At 48.3% G+C, this 21,939-nt stretch overlaps 1 protein-coding gene across 1 annotated transcript; it reads right to left on the bottom strand.

The window, feature by feature from the left end:
• Positions 1 to 960: 960 nt before the first annotated feature.
• FFAR4 (free fatty acid receptor 4) lies at positions 961 to 21,326 on the bottom strand. Its single transcript, XM_003783784.2, has 3 exons — positions 20,760 to 21,326; positions 11,257 to 11,385; positions 961 to 1,353 (listed from the first exon to the last, which is right to left on the bottom strand). The coding sequence occupies exons 1-3, from the start codon at positions 21,324 to 21,326 to the stop codon at positions 961 to 963; spliced, it is 1,089 nt and encodes a 362-aa protein (XP_003783832.1).
• Between the last annotated feature and the right edge of the window lie 613 nt (positions 21,327 to 21,939).

The raw sequence follows: 21,939 nt of genomic DNA, 5'->3' as shown, positions 1-21,939 counted from the left end.
TCTTGGCAGACCCCTCCCCACCCTATCTAACCATCACTACCCCAGGGCCCTGCCCCAGTTTCTACAAGGCATTTACTCACTCTAGGATGGCATATTGTTATTAATAAATTATTATTATTAATAATTATTATTTCCATTTAGTGCTTCTGCCCCAGACTAGAAGGTAAGCTCTCTGAGAGAGGGGCCGTGGCTATCTGGTTCACAGCTCTATTCCAGCACCAAAACACTGTCTGCCAGGCTAGGTGGTTGAGAGGCCTTGATGGATGGACCCATAAAGAGATGCACTTCTGACCTCACCCTCTTTTTTTTTTTTTTTTTTGGCCAAGGCTGGGTTTGAACCCACCACCTCTGGCATATGGACCAGTGCCCTAGCCTTTTGAGCCACAGGCACCACCTTCTGACCTCACTCTCAAATGTATTAGTCATCCTGCCGTCTCTCTGATTTCAAGACACTGTTTCTCCTAAAGGGATCCGTGGCATTTTTTTATAAATGAAAAAAATGTCACCTTTAATTGTTCCTTGGAAATCCCTCAAGTGCTCTTGACATGGACAAATGATTTTAAGGCCTCATGAGTCCCAGGTGGGAGCCTAGGGCGGCTAAGACCCTTTAGAAGAGAAATCTGAGTCCTGACTCACTTCAGAAACCAGTAAGGGTGGCTTAACATGTAGGCAGTATGATTGCTGAACAGTTATAAATAAAAATTTATTACATTCAATCATATTACAAACATACAAAAAAAAGTTCATGTTTAAAAGGAACCCATAACGAATCCTTTTCTAAGGAGAAAATATTGGTGTACTGAACGATCATCCGTTAATTTGCCAGAGCTGCAGGTGCATATTTGCATAGGTTACATTTTCTTAAAGCAGGTTACACTGGTGGACAGTCCTGGAAATTAAGTCCCTGTAGGCCATACCACAGCTGGCCAGGGGGCGAGGAACTCTGCCTGTAGAGAAAAACTAATTGGCAGAAATAATTGACAAATCATTTCTTCTGACAGACGTGTCTGTAAAAATGGCTCCCTTTTCTGGGAACAAGAAGCAGCAAAGAACTTTCCTCCATTCGTTCCTGAACAGTGCCATGTTGTAGAGAATGGGGTTCAGGGCCGAGTTAGCAAACGTGAAGGCCACGACCCAGAAGAAGAGGGACGGCCAGATGACCAGGTCCTGCTTGAAGTTCTGGATCAGGATGAGGAGGATGGTGATGATGATGGGGCTCCACATGATGAAGAAGGAGACCATGAGCAGGAAGAGCGTGCGGAAGAGCCGGAAGTCCTGCTGGGACACGCGGATCTGGTGGCTCTGGGAGTATGCCAGGCTCACCGTCAGCCTCTTCCGTGAAGCCTTTGTGATCTGGGGAAACCAAAACAGACCGGGAGCCCCGGGTTACTGTGGGATGTCGGGGCTGTTTGCATCAGGAGCCTGAGAGTGGGAACCTGCCATCCCCGAGGCACTGTGGCCATGGGGCCTGGGGACTGCCTGTGGAGGGAGCTTCTCCCTTCTCCCGCTGCCTGCACATAGGATGTGCTGCAGAAATGGGGCGGCTGGCTGATCTCTTGAGAAATAAGGCAAAAATTACCCACCTTGTAAATGGTTGATGGGGGGAGTGAAAAGCCTGAATCAGATAGTGTATAAAAGGGACATCTTCCCTGTTCTTTCTTTTTCTAAGAGAGGTAAGTCATTAATTGCACACAAGCAAGGCATTCTCAGGGCACTAACTCAAACAATATGACGTTGACAGGAAGCAAATGAGGAGCATCTGGTCTCAGCCTCCCCAGAGGTGACCAAAGTGAGCAGTTTCCTGGGTGACCTTCTGGAGACATGCCACCTCCACACGTGATGTACCAGGCTTTGGGATTGCATGTATCCGTCGTTTTGTTTGGTGCACAGAGGGACCACACCCCGCACCTGCCCTGACCCTTGCTCCTCTCCTACTTAGCAATATATCACAGTGCGTTTCCTATCAGCTCTGTGAAGCCATCTCATTCTTATCATCCTGGTCGTGGCGGCATATATTTCATGGAGTGGCTGTGCCCCAATTTATCCAGTCCCCTACTGATATATAGTTTATTTACCTGGCCTTGTTTGGGGAGGTGGTGGCTGAAGTGGCAGAGCTCCTGCTCTCCCCTCACTCCCCTGCAGGTTGCTGAATGGGCAGAGGTGGTGGGAGATGGCACAACAGTGTGGCTGGGTCAGGTGGAAGGGGGCAGTGGAGCCCACCCTGGGGCCCTTCCCTTTCACAGGGGCAGGAGGAAATGGGTCCCGGTCTTGCCTACAGCCCTCAAGTTGGGGGATAAGGGAGAATGATGGGATTAGAAGCTGCTCAGTTGCTGGTGGGGTCAACCCCAAGATGAAGCTGAGTCCGGGACAGTCCCTCCCTGTCTGGTGGGGGTGGGTGCTGCTTGGGAACAATCTCCTCCTCAGCAAGTCCTGTTAACACCAGCCACGTGGAAATCAGAGGCAATGACCCACAGAAGGGGGCGACCACCTCACATGGACAATCATGCAGGAGATGGGGGCAGGGCAGCTCACTCTTCTCTTCCACCCCACTCCCAGCCCAGTGCTGCAAGCCCATCCTATACTGTGGGCAGGGAAAGCTTTGAACTGACTATAAGAATGATATTCAGAAATAATCAGTCATAACCAAACAGTGACTGGAAAGTTCTAGAAGCAGACATAGATGTCATTAGGGTTCCCTCCCCCAGTGAGAAAGAGGAGGTGATCAGAGTCCTGCTGGTGACGTTTGTTGAACTTTCATATTTATGCCTCAAGTCAAGAGGTGGAGACTGGCAAAACAAACATGCTCATGCATAATAAATTCCTCACAGAGGAACTGCTGGGACCTCTAATATTTGGTACCGATGAGCAGGGCACACGTTCTGGCAGGAGGATTGTGGCCAGTGATCACAACCCTGGTTATGTGGGTTTAGAAGAGGGCTCTGGATTTTTCTCTAAAAGCCCCTGCACGTGTCCCTCCCTGGGTCTCCTGTATACTCTGCTCACTTACAGTCTTGCTTCAGCATCACAGAGGCTGGTTTTAGATGGCAGTAGGCAGCCTTGGACACAGAAATGGCCCAGCAACTGAGGCAGGAGGACCAGATTAAAATAAATGCCTGCTCATCCTCTCATCCCACCTGATAGAAACAGTGTGTTTGAATCATACAAAAGCTCTCTAACATCTCAGAACCACAGAGCTGGGGTGAGAGGTGAGAGGTTGGAGTGTCATTTGAGCAGCACTCCTCAGAAGGCAAGGCAGAAAGCCGTCCAGGCTCCCCAGTCTTATTTTAATGTAGATTCTGATTCAGCTCAGTGGGTCTGGGCTGGGCTGAGTTTCTGCATTCTGAAGACCCTCTTTTGCTTCTTGTTCCCAGTGCTGCTGCTTCTGCTGGCCCCAGGACCACACTTTGTGGAGTCAGGGTCTGGTCCACCCTTTCATTGTACAGCGGGGACACAGCCTCCTGGAGACAGGCTAGCCGAGCTACTTTGAAAACAGGAGGCTTGAGAGTGTTTACCTCACAGAGCAAAAGCCCCAGGAGGCTGAGTCTGTCTGTGAGAAAGAAGTGGGGACATCATTGAAGGTGTCTCTCCTGGGGTGGTGGGTGCGCTGGAACTGAGCACCCTAGTGGCTGGCAGGGTCCAGAGCTTAGCCTTCAGGTGCTAAGTGACACATACAGTGTTCTGTCCTTCCTCATGCCTGATTCTAATTCTAGGCACAGCTGGGATTGGGGGGATGACTATCGCTCAGCTTCTGTGATGCCAAAAGGTGGGTGGGTGGGAGTGGGGCTGGTGAGATGGTGTCCAGAAGGAGCACAGCCAGCCTGGGATGTAATGGGACATGCCAGCCTGTGACCTCTGCCCCCAAGCAAGAGACAGACATAGAACATCCTGAGCATGTTAGTGGTCCCTGCTAACTCCTGTTTGCTCCATCTGACCTGTGTCCTTTTCCTGCGGGAAGAGGCTGCTGGCCACACAGAGGGTGCTTACATCATCTGAGCCCATTTGGCCACAGATCTTTTTGTTGGCTCTGTGCTGGACAACCCCCCCCCCCTTCAGGGCCCATTCCCCTAAGATTCCTGAATCTCTAGAGGGGATGTAATTAGAAGGTAATTAGCATCACTCACAATTTAGGCAAGTTTAACTCCCAGGTCAGAATGGCTGCAAATATTCTCCTTAGAATACTTCCAACTAGCTAATTAAGGAATTGTCATTTAATTTTTTTATGATTAAAAGTGACTCCTTGCTCATTTGGTAGTTTAGGTCCACCTGTTGATGGTGGAGACCACCGGCAGTCTGCCCCAAGTTCGGGAGTGAACGCTCCTTTCCTCCCCAGCAACTTGCCAACAGCAAGAATAACAGTAATCAGGATCTCTGAGCTTTGCCCAGGGCTGCTTGTGGGGCCAGCTACAAGTTTGTTTTATCAACTGTCATATTTAATCTTCACAACTACTCTTGGGAGCAGCAGCTTCATCTCTCATGGGATTTGTACTCTTATTATTCATACTTGGCAGGTGGGGAAATTGAATTTCAGAAAATTTAAGTAACTTGCAGAAGGTCACTCCATTGATAATAAAGGGTCAAAGCCCCCATCTGGGAAAACACAGCTCAGTTTGGTCAAAGATTAACCATATCGCAAAAGACTCAAAAGGAGTTGCCTTACTATGCAGCTTTCAGCCCCCCCCCACCCCCCCGCTGTGCAGGGGGGCTGCTCAGGAGGCCTAATCCTATCTCTTTGAGCCTCAACTTCCTCAACTGTCAAATGAGCAACATCAAGTACATATGTCACAGAATTGTGGAGAGAACTGGCTGAAAGATCTGGGAGAGGACAGCTGGGCAAGTGGCAGGTGGCAAGGTGAAGGGGAGTCAGCCCCACCTCTGAGCAGGGGTGTCACTCTAAGCTTCAGAGCAGCCTGGTGGGTACACAAAGGCTGATTCCTCATACCACCCACATTATCCTGCTGAGAAAAATACCAATGTGCCCAAACTCCTTGGTAAAATGTCTCATAAATATGTTTTGAATGAATGATGTTGACGGATGCTCACCTTTATGGAGCACTTACTATGTGCCAGCCCCTTCCTATCATTTGGCTTACTCTTAAATTCTCCCAGCAATGCTGTGACATATGTGCTTTGATGAGCCCCATTTGACAGATGAAGAAGCTGAGGCTCAGAGAGGTTAAGGGGTTAAGGAACTTGCCCAACATACCCAGCTAGGAAGTTGGCCGTCCATCTCCAGCCTACTCTTTTAATCTTTTTAATTTTTAATTTTTTTTTTTTGAAACAGAGTCTTACTCTGTCATTGGAGTTAGAGTGCAGTGGCATCATCACAGCTCACTGCAACCTCAGACTCATGGCCTTAAGGGATCTTCCTGGCTCGGTCTCCCAAGTAGCTAGGACTACAGGTGCACACCACCATGCTCAGCTAATTTTTTTTTTTATAGAGATAGGGTCTTGCTATATTGCCCAGGCTGGTCTCCAACTCCCAGCCTCAAGCAATCCTTTTGCTTTGGCCTGCAAAGTGCCGGGATTTGAGGCATGAGTTTGTCCCATTAATCTAATTCCTTCCCACTCTCTATCTCCAACTACGGAAATCCTTCTTCCCAGCCCTCATCTCCAAGCTCTAACATCAGGAACTCCAAGAAGACTTCCTGGTTCATCTCCCGCCTGGCATTCAGAGGCATTTCATTTCAGGCCCTCACGCCTCATTTGATGCATACACTGAATGGTAGATATGCCAGCATCATCCTCATATCTGACCCACACCAGACCATGGCTCCCTGGGGCCAGGACCTTAAGTGGGAGGTTCCTCTGCCCTCTGTGGCCAAGAGTTCCAGCAGGTGCTTGACGATGACTGTGAGCTACAGACAGACAAAGTGGGCTGACTCATGGCCAAGTGCATAAATGGGAATCTTTTTTTAGCACTGACAGATGCTCCTGTTTCCTTCTCTCCACAGTTCCCACAACTTGCTGGGAGTGAGGAGGAAAACTGGGTTTTGAATTCAAATGTGGGTCCTCCCCTGCTCCCATGAGGCTTTCAAATGTCTCCTGACATAGGGCAGAATGCTTGCTGTGCTTTTTGATTAAACTAAATTCTCAATTCACTTTTGAGGATCAACTCTAATCCTCAAAACCAGTTCTCTGGGGTTGGTTCTATGGCTACTCCAGTCTGGGAACTAAGGGGAGGGCTCTGAGAGGTGAGGCAGCTTGCTCAAGCCTCACGGTCAAGTGTTGGGAGTGTCCCTCACACAGAAGCACCAGTGCTCTCCTCTCGGAGGCACGCGCTACGGAGTAGGGGTGATGCTCCTGGGAATGTGGTCCATAGCCACTGGGCACACAGCAAAGTACACATGCTGGGGCCCTGGGGGCTGAGTGGGGCCCAGAAATCTGCACTTCTGGGCAGTTCTTCCTCACCCAAGTGTGAGAATTACTAATCTAGGACCTCACACTTGGTCTTAGCGCCTCCTCCAGTCCTTCGAAGAGAGCCCTTTTTGAGATTTGTGCCTTCACATCCACAAAGGAAGCTTCTCTCCATCTCACACCCCTTGGCCACAACCTGCCACCAGCCCATGGCTGCTGAGGGGGTGAGCTGGTGCAAGCAGAGGATGTTCCCATTGACACAGGTGGGTCCTAAAGGTTGAGTCTTCTGCAGGGGCCATTTGGTCCATCAACAGTCCCCCAAACAGAATCATCAGACAAGAGATTCCTTCTCCCCAGAGGGTCCAGCTCCCTGTCCTTGACTGGCACGCAGGCCCCCAGTGCCGGGGAAGGAAAGCCAGACACTGACAAGGGCTGTGCGTTCATGGCCTGACATCTATACGTTTGGCTGCAACCGATTTTCTTTCTCAGCTAAGCTCTGAGACAGCCTAGGGTTTTCCACCTGTGAAGAGTCTCCGACACTCCTTCACAGATATCTATCAAGCCTGTACTCTGTGCTAAGCACGTCTACTGGTGCTGGACATGCAGCGAGGAGCAAGGGCACCTGCCCACATGGCTCTCCCACTCTAGTGTGTATGTGGGCAAGGGGAGCAGAAGAATTAACACCCACATGGTTGAAAAGGGCAGAGGCATCTCCGCTCGCCATGGCAACAGTTGCTGGGCGATGATGTAAACCCCAAACAGCCAGTGCCAATAGCCCGATCGAGAGGCTATTCCCTTGGGAAAACTGTTGGGTGGAAAAACCACTGAAGATGTATGACCTGTCTGAGTCACAAGGAAAGAGGAAGCAGGCCAGGCAGAAGGGTGAATAAAGCCACTGCCCCAGGCACATGAAGCAGCTGCTGAAGGGTGATTGTCAGAGGAAAAGCCAAGGTGAACCTGCTCTGAGTCCTTGCCCGGGTCAGAACCAGCAAGGAGGGCAGGGATTTAGGACAAATGTCATGGTCCCCCTGGGAAATGGCAACAGTTTGCCAGTGGTGTGGCAAGTATTTTTAAAGTTTTATAGTTGCATTAACATGGTGATTTTTGAAATGTTATGATGCTTGCTCTTTCATTTCATTGAGTTAATCTACCGAGGCAGATAGCAGAAACAGAGGCCCACATTACGTGAGCCATTTGCCCAAGTCAAACGTAACAAAGCCTGGCTTTGAACCTGGTCTTATGACTCTCTGTCCGTGGTTTTTCCATTGCCCAAGAAGAGAAAGCCCAAAGCTTGTGTCCAACTCATTCAACAATTATCTATTAAGACTGACAGGCTTGGCACCTATAGCTCAGTGGCTAGGGCGCCAGCCACATACACCAGAGCTAGAAGGTTTGAATCCAGCCCAGGCCTGCCAAACAACAATGACAACTACAACCAAAACAGAGCCAGGCATTGTGGCAGGTACTTGGAAGGCTGAGGCAAGAGAATCGCTTAAGCCCAAGAGTTTGAGGTTGCTGTGAACTGTGACACCACAGCACTCTAGCCAGGGTGACAGCTTGAGACTCTGTCTCAAAAAAAAAAAAAAAAGACTAACAATGTGTGAGCCAGGCTCTGTTCTAGGCATGGGGATATGGCAGAGAGCAAAACAAAGTCTCTGCCCTCATGGAACTTGCAGTGGACTGGGCAAGACAGATGAGTGTCATAAATGGAACATGGCTGGCCTTGTGACTGAAGAGAAATAAATCTGGATAAGGGACTGGAGATTGACAGGGAGCCTTTCTAGGGAAGAGCCTTTTGAGTACAGACCTGAATGAAGTAGGGAAGAGATCCAGGAGAGGAAATTACAGGTGCAAAGGCCCATGGGCAGCAGTATGTGAGCCCATGGACAGAAAAGCCCTGAAGCCAGCGTGGACACAGGGCGGAGATGCTGAGGTGAGAGACACAGGCAGGGCCAGTCATGGAGGCCTGGGGTTCTCAACCTTCCTAATGCCACGACCCTTTAATACAGTTCCTCGTGTGTGGTGAACCCCAACCATAAAGAACTGTATTAAAGGGTCACATCAAATTAAAGTAGTTTTATGGTTGGGGGTCACCACAACATAAGGAACTGTATTTAAGGGTCACAGCGTTAGGAAGGTTGAGAAGCACTGCTAAGGTGAGGGCTTTAGATTAAGCTGCACTTGCGCTGCAGTGATGGGAAGTTATACCTTGACTCATTACTCAGGGCACCACTTCACAGCCCTGGGAAGGGTGCAGCCGGGAACGGTCATGGGGTTTGTGACGGTGAGAACGGAAGGCAGCTGTGGGCTTAAATGAAAGGGTTTGGGAGTTGAACTGCTGTTTGGAGATAAGCAGATAAGAGCACATCTGCCCCAGCTCATCAGGTCTCCTAGAAATTTTCTAGATGGGCCCTGTCCCTGAGAAAAAGATGGGGAGTGGGTGGGAAATCATTCCTCTGTCAGCAGCCAGCTGAGAAGTGTGAGGCATGAGTGGAAGGGGGCAGATCAGAGCCTGTTGGGTCCCTAAGGGCCTCAGGAGTGGAACCTGAGTCAGGGAGGTCAAATGCTGCTGCCCCCTCCCGACAGCCCTCCTCCAGTGTGGGTTCCTTATTCTTGCTGTGCTCCAAATCCATGCCTGCTATTTATTCTCTTGAAATTCTCAGTGACACCTTTCCCCCAGCATATCCTAAGAGAAGGGCTAGAAGAGCAGCCTTGCCTAACAAGTAAAGCAGCCATAATGTATTCATCGCCCGAAACAGGCAGGCATGACACCATATGTCCCACCAGTGGCATCTCTTACATGCCTTGCAACAACCTTACACCATAGGAAGCATGAGTGCCATTTTGCAAATGAGGGAAGAGACCAAGGTTCAGAGAGGGTAGGTAACTTGCCCAAGGCCACAGAGCAAGTATGTGGCAAATTCAAAACTCAAAGCCAGGCTATTAAAAGAGCCCCCTTAAGTTTCAGTGTCTGTCGTCATGACCCTGCTTTCCTCTCTTATACCCCTTATTCCTCCCTGACATTTGTATAACATTTTAACAGTCTGCGAAGTGTTTTCAAAATTTCAGTATCATTACACCTTATGTTCTGGGATTTCTCTGCTTTGAACAGCAGTACCCTTGTCTGTCTCCTCCCTCCTCCCCTCCTATGCCAAACATCCTTCTGGATAGAGAATATGCCTTGCCCGATTTTAACCCACCTTCACTCCTACTTTGCACAGAGCAGGCTCTCAACAAATGTCAGAGGAATTAAGGTGTTGAGACTCTGGGATGAGACTACCTGGCTTTAAATCCTGATATTGCCACTGACAAGATGTGTAAGTTACTTAACTTTCTGTAATTCTATTAGGATTAAATGAGTTAGTTTCTGACAGATGGCAAACACTACAGAAATGTTTGTTAAACAAAATTTTCTAAATTCATTCTACATTTCCTTTCCTTTTTCTTTCACTTCTTGCCTTTCAATTAAATAATAACAACTAACACTCACATAGCATTAACTAATGCCAGGTGCCCACTGCAAGCACTTTCCAGACCTTACCTCCAGGCCTGAATCAGCCTCCTATACTTGAATGAGTCCCAGAATGGGCGTCGCTTTAGGGGTAGGAAGTCATCTTCTGGGCATGGGTCCAGGCAGTAACATAACACGGGGACCATCCCCCATAGGACCCAGGGATTAGCAGACCTGCACAGAGGTTGGTCTGGCTTTGGCTCTGAGTATCTAAGAAGGTCACAGATCCTCAGCTATAAAGAAAGGGCCATAAAAGTGGCCAGACAGCAAACAACGTAGAGTGCACCACTTCAGTATACCTATCTGCCAGATGACCCATATATAATGTGCCATAAAACCAAGATTCAACAGCTAATAAACCTCCAAGGGGACCACAGGCTTTGTGTTCAGTCTTCTGGGCATAAAATACGTACATGGCATTTGCCTGGGCCAGTACTTTACCTACAAATGGGCTGACTTAAGAGGTAGCAAATGGAGGCTAGCGTTTCTTTTTTATGTCCCTGGATATCCTTGTTTTGAAAGCAGAGATCATTTCCTATTTCAGTGCGTGTTTAAAAGGGACATTCTCTGGGACTGGGGGCTACCCATTGGAAGGTAACAGAAAGGGGCTTCTGGCAATTCTGTTTCTCCCTCTGGGGGCTGCTTTCGTGGGCAGGTTCGGTTTGTGGGCTGGACGTGTTTTCTGGGTGTGCTTTTCCATATGTATATGACACTTCAATAAAAAGTTTTTAAAAGTTTACTTCTCTATCAGTGCAGTGTTCGTGATGGGGAAACAATGGACGCAGTAACAAAGTCCATAAAATAAGTGATGTCACATCTGCAGCCACTAAGAGTAATGAGCTAATGATATAGGAATGATGTGGAAAGATGTGAGCACGCGGCGTGAAATGATAAAAGGAAATCACAGGGCAGGGAGCATCACCTTGGGCCTGAACGGAATGTCACATTGAGCTGTGTTGAACAGCCAGCTGAACATTTTAATCTGCAAGTTCATGTGGTCCATCAAACACACACACACAGAATAGGCATGACACATATATAAATGTCTAGGAAAAAATAACCTGAAAAATACACCTTGAGTTGTTAAGAACGGGGATAGAAGTGAGTTTTCAGATTCTGGGTTATACATGTCTGTGTCTGTTCACATTTTAATTTTTAATGATGAGTAAAAAAATAACAATCAGAAAGATATCCCTTATTTAAAAAAAAAAAAAACAAAAAAAAAAACAAACAACTCTCATTCCTCAGTGTTGCAGGGGTAGACCCAGGCAGTGAGTCAGGACTAGCCGGCAGTGAATTCTTAGGTATCTTCCAAGCCCCAATTCTAAGATTCTAGCATAAATATCCCAAGCTGGAGTGAAATTCAGCCGCAGCACTTGAAGCAAACATACCTGTAAAATTTTGGAGTAACTGATCACAATGACCAGTCCCGGAACCAAGAAGTTCAAAGTAACGAAAGACACATCCCAGGAGATTTCTCCAGCAATGGTGGGCCAAACCAGGGTGCAAATTGGAATTTCCTAGTCACAGAAAAGGAAAGAACATCATTTAACTGTTGGCTTCTTATGTGGCCTTTAGGGTCACCTGGCACTGCTACACTGTTGCATTACACTGTTACACAGATGGCAAGACAGCCATCCCAGCACCCTTCCCACCATTTGCCATGATATACTCACAAAGTACTGCCCTTTGATCTTGGCAATAACCATAGTTATTATATTATTCTTGTCCTCCAGGGAAGGCAACTAAGCCTCAGGATCGTAGGCTGGATATCAGTTCCCAAGCATGGCGTTCCTACTTCCTTGGGCTGAGGTGCAAAGAGATTTTGAGCCCTCTCTTCCACTCCTGCCATTTTGCAAAGGAGAAAATGGACCCCTGAAAGGTTACACCAGTTGGAAGGGACATGCTACACATACCCACGTGACTACAGGAAGAAGGTTTCAGAGCAGTCACGTGTAAACTAAAGGCAACAGGGGCGCGTGCTAAGGCATTAAGTGTTCATAAGGGGAGTGTTCAGGTATCTACAGTGTGTCAAGCTGCATTAAAGAACCTGGCCATTCAGAGCCTCAACGCCGGGATCAGCCACAACTCTCAGTCAGTTCAAGATGTAAAGCCACTGGTATGCGGCAGAAGAGCGTGAAGATTTGTGATCTTGCTGATACCTCTATGTTGTGTTGATTCAAATGCTTAACACTAACTATAAAACCCACAACAGGTGGAGACCTTACTGAACAGTTATGAATAGCGGCTGCAATAATCTCATAAAATGAATAAATAAGTCAATGAAAATAGACAAATCTGTGGGTATACAAACTGTCCACATACAAACTGCCTATGTTCACTTCACGGTAGGTATTAATAAAGAACTATTCAGAAAATGAATTGCCCAAAATGTGGGAACAAACTAAATGCCCTCACCCAGAAAGGGATTAACAAGCTGTGGTATATGTATTCCATGGAATACTATTCAGCCATTAAAAAAGATGGAGACTTTACATCTTTTGTATTAACCTGGATGGAGGTGGAACACATTCTTCTTAGTAAAGCATCACAAGAATGGAGAAGCAAGAATCCAATGTACTCAATTCTGATATGAAGGCAGTAGATGAGTTAAGGGGTGGGGTAGGGGAATGAAGGGGTAGGGAAAGGGTAGGAGGGAAGGGGAGGGGGGTCACAGTGTATGGCACACCTCTTGGGGGTGGGACACAATTATAAGAGGGACTTAAACAAATGCAATCAGTGTAACCTAATTCTTTGTACCCTCAATGAATCCCAAGCAATAAAAAAAAATTTTTAATTAAAAAATAATAAAAGAAAACGAATTGCCTAAACACTTCCAGACATATAGAACAGATTTTTAAGAGCAGATGCTCTATAAAAAAGACCACATAATTGATTTTTGGTGGAAAAGGCATCATAACCATATCCAAGAGTAATACTATCATCCATAGCACCATTCGTCCATTCATTCATTTGACCACTATTTATTGAAAGCTATCCTAGGCAAAAGCAAAGAATTTTTAACATTTCCCACCGTGTATCATAATTGGGTGGTCAAACTCAAAATACAGTCACTCATTTTCCTCAGGATTAACAGGAAGTAAAAACATCTAACATTCATTGAGCATTTACCGTATACCAGGAAGCATTTGACATACATTATCACACTTAATGCTCACAACAGCCTCATTGAAGTGCATATTATTACTTTTCCTGTTTCACAGAAAAGGAAACTAAGGCTTAGGACTTCCTCTTAAAATAATCATCTAAAACTCTAAAGGTGTGGTTGTTTATAATCATACAATGTTTTCTCCAAAGAGCAACGTGGTTCCAGGGACTTACCAAGAAAACTCAAAAGTGAGACAAGCAGGAAGAAGCCTTTCATTATATTTGCACCTTGAAAAGGGGGATGAGGATATTTCTTCCTTTTCCCGTTGTGTTAGATGCCTCATGAATGGACTGGGCATCCTAAAAATGTGTCCCCCTACCCCCACCATCCACGCATGGTGGGAGACAGTGTATTAAATCTGTTTACATTTTGGCGATTGGAAAGAGACTGGGGCTCTCCAGGATCTTCTGAATACTGACAAGGAAGCTGCTGCCCTGCCCTTCAGAAAATCTATGCCGCGCCCGCCTTGTGCTCAGATCTCGGCCCCCAAGAGACCCCTCGTTTCAGTACATTGGGGACGACACAAATGGGCAGATATGGCAAAGTGCCAACCAGAAGAAACGGATCACAGACCTAAACGTGACTTGGTCTCTAATTTCTATACTTGCGATGGCAAACTGTACAGGGGCAGCAGAAACACAGGTGATCCCAGGACCACTTATTTCTTCAGACCCCAACTCTTTCCAAAAGCCTTCTCCAGACTGGCAAAATCTCTCTAGGGTTGGCGAGAATGTGTAATGACAGAGCAAGGTTCTCTCTCTACCTTGGGGGTAAAACAAGAAAAGCAGGTCCCTAAACCATGTGCATCTGTGGCCTAAGTGTTGAAGAAAGTGTATGTGTGAACAAGTATGTACACACCCAACACACAAAGATAAACAACTGAAAGGATACACTGCAGAAACGGAACAGCATCTGTTTCTAAGTGAGACTCTAAGTTATTTTTATTCTTTTAACTTATCTGAATTTTCAGATTGTTCCATGACATGCCTATTTTACTTTTCTAAGAGGAAAAAAAAGTTCATTTCGAGGAGAAATGATGATCAGACATGAAACAAACACTGATCTCCATGATAGTTCAGTAAACCTAACCAGCTATTTTCAACCCATCCCAGGAAGTTTCCCAAATTCCATGAATTTAGTGAAGGTGCTCTTTCACCTTTTGATTTCTGGCTCTCACTGCAGGCAAGGAGTGCGACAAGGAAGTCACATAAGGACTGAACCCCGCACCCCACACATGAACTCACCCCACATGAGAGGCATTGAGACTGGCCAGGATGGGGGGATGCCTAGAGGATAGATTTATATGCTCTATAGAAGGCTTTCTATGATATTGTTATATTGTTGATTAAATGCACCATCTGCTCTCATTAAAAAACAAAATTACAGGCACTATGCCCATTGACATCTGAGCTGATATCATAACTTTGTTTCTTTTCTTTTTTTTTTTTTTTAAAGACAGAGTCTCACTTTGTCAACCTTGGTGGAATGGCATGGTATCACAGCAACCTGAAACTCCTGGGCTCAAGAGGTTCTCTTGCCTCAGACTCCTAAGTAGCTGGGACTACAGGTGCCTGACACAATGTCAACTTTTTTTTTTTTTTTTTGAAGATGAGGTCTCACTCTGGCTCAGGCTGGTCTTGAACCTGTGAACTCTACAAATCCACCCACCTCAGCCTCCCAAGTGATGAGATCACAGGCATGAGCCACCATGCCTGGCCCATAACTTTGTTTCTATGGGAAAATCTATTTGGTTTTTTAAGTCTCTCTTTTTTTTTTTTTTTGGTCACTTTGTTACTCTTGGTAGAGTGCTGTGGTGTCATAGTTCACAGCAACCTCAAACTATTGGGCTCAAGTGATCCTCTTGCCTCAGCCTCTCAAGTAGCTGGGACTACAGGCACCCACCACAATGCCCAACTATTTTTAGAGATGGGGGTCTTACTCTTGCTCAGGGTGGTCTTGAACTCCTAAGCTCAAGCAATACACCCACCTTGGCCTCCCAGAGTGCTAAGATTACAGGGGTGAGCCACCATGCCCTGCCTTGGCTTGAGTCATTTTGATCCTAGGTACTCCCCTGCAGGCTGTGACTGTTAGAGGAGTTAGGCCGCGTGTCAACTCTGGAAGATGGGGATCCCAGTGTTATCGTATCCTCTGTACTTTCTCTGCACATTTTGAATGTTTCCTAATTTTAGAAAGGAAATTGAAACAGTAAAATAGCAGGATTGTCTTGTAACTTCACACACCAGGCCAAGTCAACCACAGTCTTTTTTAATTCATTCGCTCAACCACTCACTGACCTCAGCTACAGTGACTGATCACTGTGAAGCCACATGGAGGCAAGCAAGGCCCCGTTCCTGTCCTCTAGGAGTCAGAGTAGAAGCACCAGGAAAATTCAGGACAGGGCAGGGAGCTAGAAGTGCACAGAGAGCTTTGGATGACCAGGGAGTGGGGAGTCACCCAAGAGGGACTGTCTCAGCTCTGCCTGGAGGGACCATGACCACAGGTATGGGGAGGCTGGAGCTCAGGGGTCACTAACTAGATGGGACAAAGGTGAGAGGTAACATATAGTAAAGAGTTGAATGTGATCTGGATGCCCCAAGTGTGTTCTGCCCTATCTGAAACTTCACAGGGCCATCTCATCCATCTCCACTGGAGCAGATGAAGCTCCAATCTACTCTTTCCAACCCAGTGCCCTCCCAAACCCCAGACTCACCCCACTGCCATGAGGCCATCTCAGCAGGATGCCTAACAGGCCTTTTAGGCTTTGAAGGTCCCACCCCAAATTATTCCACCTCTTGTCCTTTCCAAATCAGGGCATGGAGCTACCATTCTCCAAGCTGCCAGAGACCCACACAAAGGCTTCTGCACCCTCCTCCTCCTCACTCAGAAGGAACCTCTGAGTTCCTCCTTCACAGTCACCCAGCCCACCCACCTATCTCATCCCCTCTGGTCTACCCACAAGATTGGCCATCTCTCACCAGGGGAGGTCAAGCTCCCTCATCCTGCCCTTCTCCTGACTCCTGCCAACCCTTCCGCATATTCTATCATCCCCATTGTCCCCCATGATCCACACAAGCCTGGCTGAGGACCCCTTGCAGGGCTCTGAACAGTAGTGCCCCTTTGGCCTCCATGTGGGCCTGTGATGCCTCTGTGGTCCCTACGGCCTAACGTGATTTACTTCCTCTCCGGTCCACGCTCAGTGGAGACATCACTGCCTCCTGTAGACTTCCCAGCTCCCAGGAACTGGAAAAGTCTTTTCGGACAGACTTCTCAGCCTGTCCTATCTGGGTCCCCCAGCAAAGCATATTACTAAGGGCAGGGACTAAGCCTTACTTGAGGCAGCATCCCTAGAATTACACCAGGCACATATTAGGTGCTCATAACAAAATTGTCCAGTTCTGGAATTTTCTGAGTGGATGGGGATGTGTCTCTACAGGCTCTGCTCAAGTGCGGGCTCCTTCCCACGCTGGCTGGCGCACCTGAAGATGCCGCCCCATCCCAGCTGTTTTCCTGCCAGCTTCCCAGAGGAGTCTTCCTGCAGTACCCCCGGGGACCCTTTCGGAAGTCATTCTTCCTGCCCTACCTCCAGCAACAAAATGGAAGACTTCACAGTCATTTTAAGGAACTAGGAGTCCTATTTGGATATTTGCTTTCCTATCAGCTTCCCAACAGAAAAGAAAGAAAACGTCAGTGTGAAAGATGGACTTTCTCATATGCCAGAGTATCCTCTAATACTAGCAAAGGGAAGCAAACTGCGTTTGTCTCCTCAGATGATCCACATTCAGTAGACACAAGAATATTCTCGTGCTGGAATTAAACCAGGGTTGGGCGAAGCATAGAACCAAGTGCTCTCAGGAAGTGCGAGTCTCTGGGAGATGACACCCAGAGGAAACAGACAGGGCGGGGCTAAATTCTGGTTCCATCCTTTGTCCATTCTGTGACTTTTGGCATTTTCTTCAGAAAACAAGTGAACAAACAAAAAAACCACCTAGCCATGGAGTCACTGTAAGGACCAATTCGGCCAGGATCTGGGACCATCTGTGTGCTTGATAAATGTACCTCCTGATGAGAAGGAAGAGAAGGAGGTACATTTACGTGACTTGTGGCAGGGCCGAGAGGGGAGGGGTGCTCAGTAAATGTTTGTAGAATGAATGGGCAGCACATTCTGGCTGGAGTGGACAGTCTTCCCCACCCGTCAGTGTGGGTCACCGCCTAGCCAGGGCCACAGCACACACGGGCAGGAATCTCATTGGAGCAGGGTAAGCGGACCTGGCTGAGATGTCACTGTTGCCAGGATGTGTCCACTCTCTTAAAATGGAAGTCTGTTACTTTATAGCAATCAGAAGAATTATACTGTTTAAAGAATGTTTAAAATGTTTATACCCAAAGATAAGGAAACTAAGAATAGTGAGCAATTCTTATGCTCTTAACTGTGTATGTGCCAGGGTTGACCCATTTACCGAACATTAGTCCCCATACAATCCTATAAGGCTGATACTCTTTCCACGCCACTTTACAGACAAGGAAAGTGAGGTATCGAGAGGTCCGACAGCTTGCTCCCTGTCATGCAGCCCCTAACCGGCAGAGATGGAATCCAAACTCCAAAGCCCACCCCGAAAATCCCACATCGCCTAGCATTTCTGGCGTGTCTATCACTTCATCATCCCTTCAGTGAAGTTTTAGAGTCTGATTATCAGGGACTTCTAGGCAGCCACAGCCTACATAGACAGAGACCAAGTTCTTGTTTTCAGGGGTCTTTCTGGTCAGCACAAAGTTCTAACGGGTAGTGTTTCTCTGGCCAGCACTCCTTCAGGAGGGAACCCGTCTTAGTTGGTTCTCTAGCCATGTGGTTTGGATAGGGAAATATCCCCCATCTCAAACCTCCAGATTTAGTCTCCAACTGGGATGGGGCAGACAGAATTCATAAGCAGGAAGCTGGGAATATGAGGATTAAAAAAACAAGCCTTTGCTAATTTTAAACATGAGACTCAGTCTAGACCAGACCCTTCTTTGTCTCTTTTTTTAAGTGACCACACTCCCCTTTTACCCTCTCATTCTTTTCAACTTACTTCATCAACTGCTGAGCCTATAACATAGGATGTTTCCTACATGCTCAGGCAGCAGTCCCTGATGAACTGGAGAGTTTTTCTCCTTGGCTTCCTTGGCAGGTATGCGTGTGTGTGTGGGAGAGAGAGAGAGAGAGAGAGTGAGAGAGAGAGAGTGAGAGAGAGAGAGATGGATGGGGAGGTAGAAGTGACAGACAGGTTGGGTGGAAGACAAGAAAGATGAAGAGCCAGAAGGGACTGTCACATTTTTTTCATTACAAGCTCCTCTACCCACCTCTAGAAATTTCAATGAATAGGGCTCCTGCAGATAACTAACTCAGCTGGCCCCCAGTGTGCAGCGCAGGCTCATCGTCTCCCAGTGGCTTTGCCCAAATCCCTTTCCAAAGGCCCTTAAAACCAAGGTGGTGTTTCTTCATTAAAGCAGGAGGGGTCTGAGTGCCACCATAATACAGACCTCCATGGAAGCACCTAGACATGAATCTGGCCATTCTGGAAGTAGTGAGATACTCAGGCGCCACATCAGGGGTGAAGTCCCAAAAGGCTAAGACGCAGACAGTCCCCCCCACCTACGCCAAGGCCTTCTCTTGCAAACAATCACCTGTGTCTATGTCAGCACAGTTGCACCTGTGCTTTGGGCTAGAAAGTGACAAGATCCTTATTTGTTAGTGTTATTTTCCCACAAAGTAGGATTGTGCCTGAAACTATTATAAAAGCGAGAGATGCAAAACATATCTAGAAGCTTAAGATACACTTAAGATACGTTTTATCTGGTCTTTAACTCCCTGAACAATAATTTTTTCTGTATTAAAAAAAAAAAAAGAAATCCTTTAAGATCTATAAAAAAGTACAGAAATACCATAACTCAGTGAGAGAATAGCTTAAAAAATCAAAGAAATTGATGGCAGAGCCCTGGCCAGAGCTAATACAATTGGTGTGGGGTGAAGACTGGGCTTCCACGTGTTTTAGCAGCATCTCTGTGGCCCTCCGTGATTCTCAGGGTCTATGTGGGCTGACAAGGACAAGCCTGCCCACCAAACTAGAGTCCCTGGTCTGCCCCTGCAAATGGCACCCAGAGGCTCAATTAATCCTATCTTTCCTGGCCCCCCACCCGTGGCTTATATGTTCTTTGATCGAGTATCACAAGCCCGATAAGGTTTCTGCCTGTTAGTCATGCAGAGACATAAGCAAATATCTCACGATGTAATCCACACAAGAAATAAACTACTGGAAACAGACTCAGGTTTAGTTTATGTTAAAAAAAAAAAAAAAAGATACCGCTTATACAGGATGTATTCTCCATCCTTCCCCCGACCCCCTCAATAAAAGCCTGTGTGAAAGAAGTCCACTGTGATAGAGAAGTCCACTGTGTCCAGGCTCTGGGGGTTACACACCCAGGGGTGTTTCTGGTCCACTGTGCTCATTTGCATAGTGGGAAGTCTTCCCCCAGACATCTCACTCCCGCATCCTCCCTACCTCCTTCTTATGATCACTGAGAGGGCCTGTCTTCGAGACTGTGGCTCTCATTTGTGCCAAGATTGCACAGGGCACCCCACACTCCTTGCTGGAGGGAGTACTCCAGTGTTGGTGCCCTGGGGCTAGTGACCTCAGTAAGGAAAGAGAGCAAGAATCCAGCCTCCAGGCAGGTCCTCCTGGACTCCCCCCACCCACCTCAGGCACGGAGAACCACGGGCACTGGGAAGACAGCCAGACTGGCCACCACTGACTCAGCACCCAGGTCTGGTGTCCTACGTGCATCTCAGCATCCTTCAACCACGGAGCTGAAACAGAAACAGACCCAGCTCGGAATTCCCGATTGTGAGACTCTCCAAGGGAACCCGAGCCAATGTCCTACCCTGTCCATGGAAATAGATCATGGACACGTTCCACCCCACCCCAAGGTCTAATAACAACCGTGGCCTAGCTACCCAGAATAAAGCGTATCTGCCCAGCCACTGGCACCTGAGCAACACTCCAGGTGCCTGGAAATCCTGTAGCCACCCGTCCAAGGCTCTCAGGGCAGGGTCTCAGTATCTTGAGGTCTAGTGTAATCCTTCCGTCTTGTAGTCGGAAAAACTGAGGATCCCAGACAGGAAGTCACCAGCCCCTTACAGGCAGTATGAGTCTGAGGTCCCCCGGTCTCCAGTGCTCTTTCTCCCCAACTAATTCGCACTGCCTGCCCGCGTGTTTCCAAAGCAGAGCCAACCTGCGCAGAAGCTTACGGGCCGGAATTCAGTTCCTTCTCCAACTGTGGCTGAGATACCCCGGGCAAATTATTCCCTGGTGTGCCTCAGCTTTCTTATCTGTAAAGTGGGTGTGATAATAACAGGACTGTAATACCCTACAAGAAATCAGAGTTCAAGACCCTGAAGTTCTGTAGGGCTCCTAAGATCCTGGTTATTTAAATAACCTCGCAATAGTCCGTACATTTTGCAAGAATCTGTGGGACTTCACCGACAGCGTTTCCAGGGACGTTTTCGCTGGGTGGTAGTGAAATTTAAGAGATTGAACTTTACAGCAGTGGGACAGGGACCCACACGCTTTTAAGCACCACAAATGGGCTATTGTTGCTTATCATCATCATCCCCATCTCACCACGTCTTTCGGATCCCCGCCTCCCGGCCCGCCCAGGACAACTGCCCCGCGCGCAGTGCAGGGCGCTCACCTGGTCTGCGCCCGGGAGCCGCTGCGGGATGACGCGAAAGAAGACGCAGAGGGGCAGCGCGGCGATGGCTGAGTAGCCCCAGATGAGCGCCAGCAGCGCCGCCCTCGCCCGCCGCCCAGGCCCGCGCGCTCCGCTATGCAGCCGCACGATGCACACCATGCGCTCCAGGCTGACGGCGGCCAGCGTGAGGATGGTGACGCTGCCGCTCAGGCTCATCACATAGAAGAGCAGGTGGCAGGCGACCGGGCCCAGCAGCCAGGCCTCGGTCCAGCGCACTGCCAGCACCGGAGGGATAGCGCTGGTGAAGAGCAGGTCCGCGCAAAAGAGGTTGAGCACGAGGCAGGCGGTGGAGCCCCGGCGCCGTCGGCGGGCCACCAGCACCAGAGAGCACACGTTGCCCAGCAGCGACACCGCAAAGATGAGAGCCAGCACGATCGTCTCCACTACGCTCAGCACCAGCCGGTGGTCGCCCTTGACGTCGGAGAAAAAGGGGAAGCGGGTGCGGTTGGCTAGTTCCAGGCTGCGCAGGGACCCAGCCCTCGCTGCCTGCGCGCACTCAAGGGACATGCCGGGCGTCCGCCGGCCGGCAGCGGTCTGAGAGCGCTCATCTGGGAGGTGACTGGGTGCCAAGGCGGGGAAAGGGGGAGGGAGGCGGTTGCGACATCTCTCCTCTGGCCCCCTCCCGCACCAGGAGCGTCGGCGCTGGGCGTAGGGAGCTGCGCGCGGGAACGGGAACGAGGAAGTGCCCGGCAACGCCGGCTGCAAACACCCTGGCTGGGCGGGGAGTAGGCGGCAAAGGCGGAGGCCTGGGGCCTTCTGCCCAGGGAAGCGCCTGAAAACCCCACCTGGAGCCCTCGAGGGGCTTCCCCAACCGCCTTCATCCCTTCATCCTTTAAGAGCACTGGGCGTGTGAAGCCTTTCATTCACAGATTTAGCTATAATTGAATTAAGAATGTCAGAGCTGGACTTTGGAGATGATTTTGGCCTGTATTGTTCAGACTTAATAAACCCAATGGGTCTGAAGTTAGATCCCAAAGCAACTTGTCATATGCCCAAATTCTCCTCTCAGGGAGTATCTTTGTTTTATCAGTACTTGATAACATGGGACTTTAAGTGGATTATTCACTGGCAGCGCCACGTTTTTTCTTTTTTCTTTCTTTCTTTTTTTTTTTTTTTTTTT

This window comes from Otolemur garnettii, unplaced genomic scaffold (assembly GCF_000181295.1).
Source record: "Otolemur garnettii isolate 467f Iridium unplaced genomic scaffold, OtoGar3 scaffold00008, whole genome shotgun sequence".
NCBI classification, from domain to species: Eukaryota; Metazoa; Chordata; class Mammalia; order Primates; family Galagidae; genus Otolemur; species Otolemur garnettii.
Note: the sequence above shows the minus strand (reverse complement) of the source record. Positions and strands in the feature narration are given on the sequence as shown.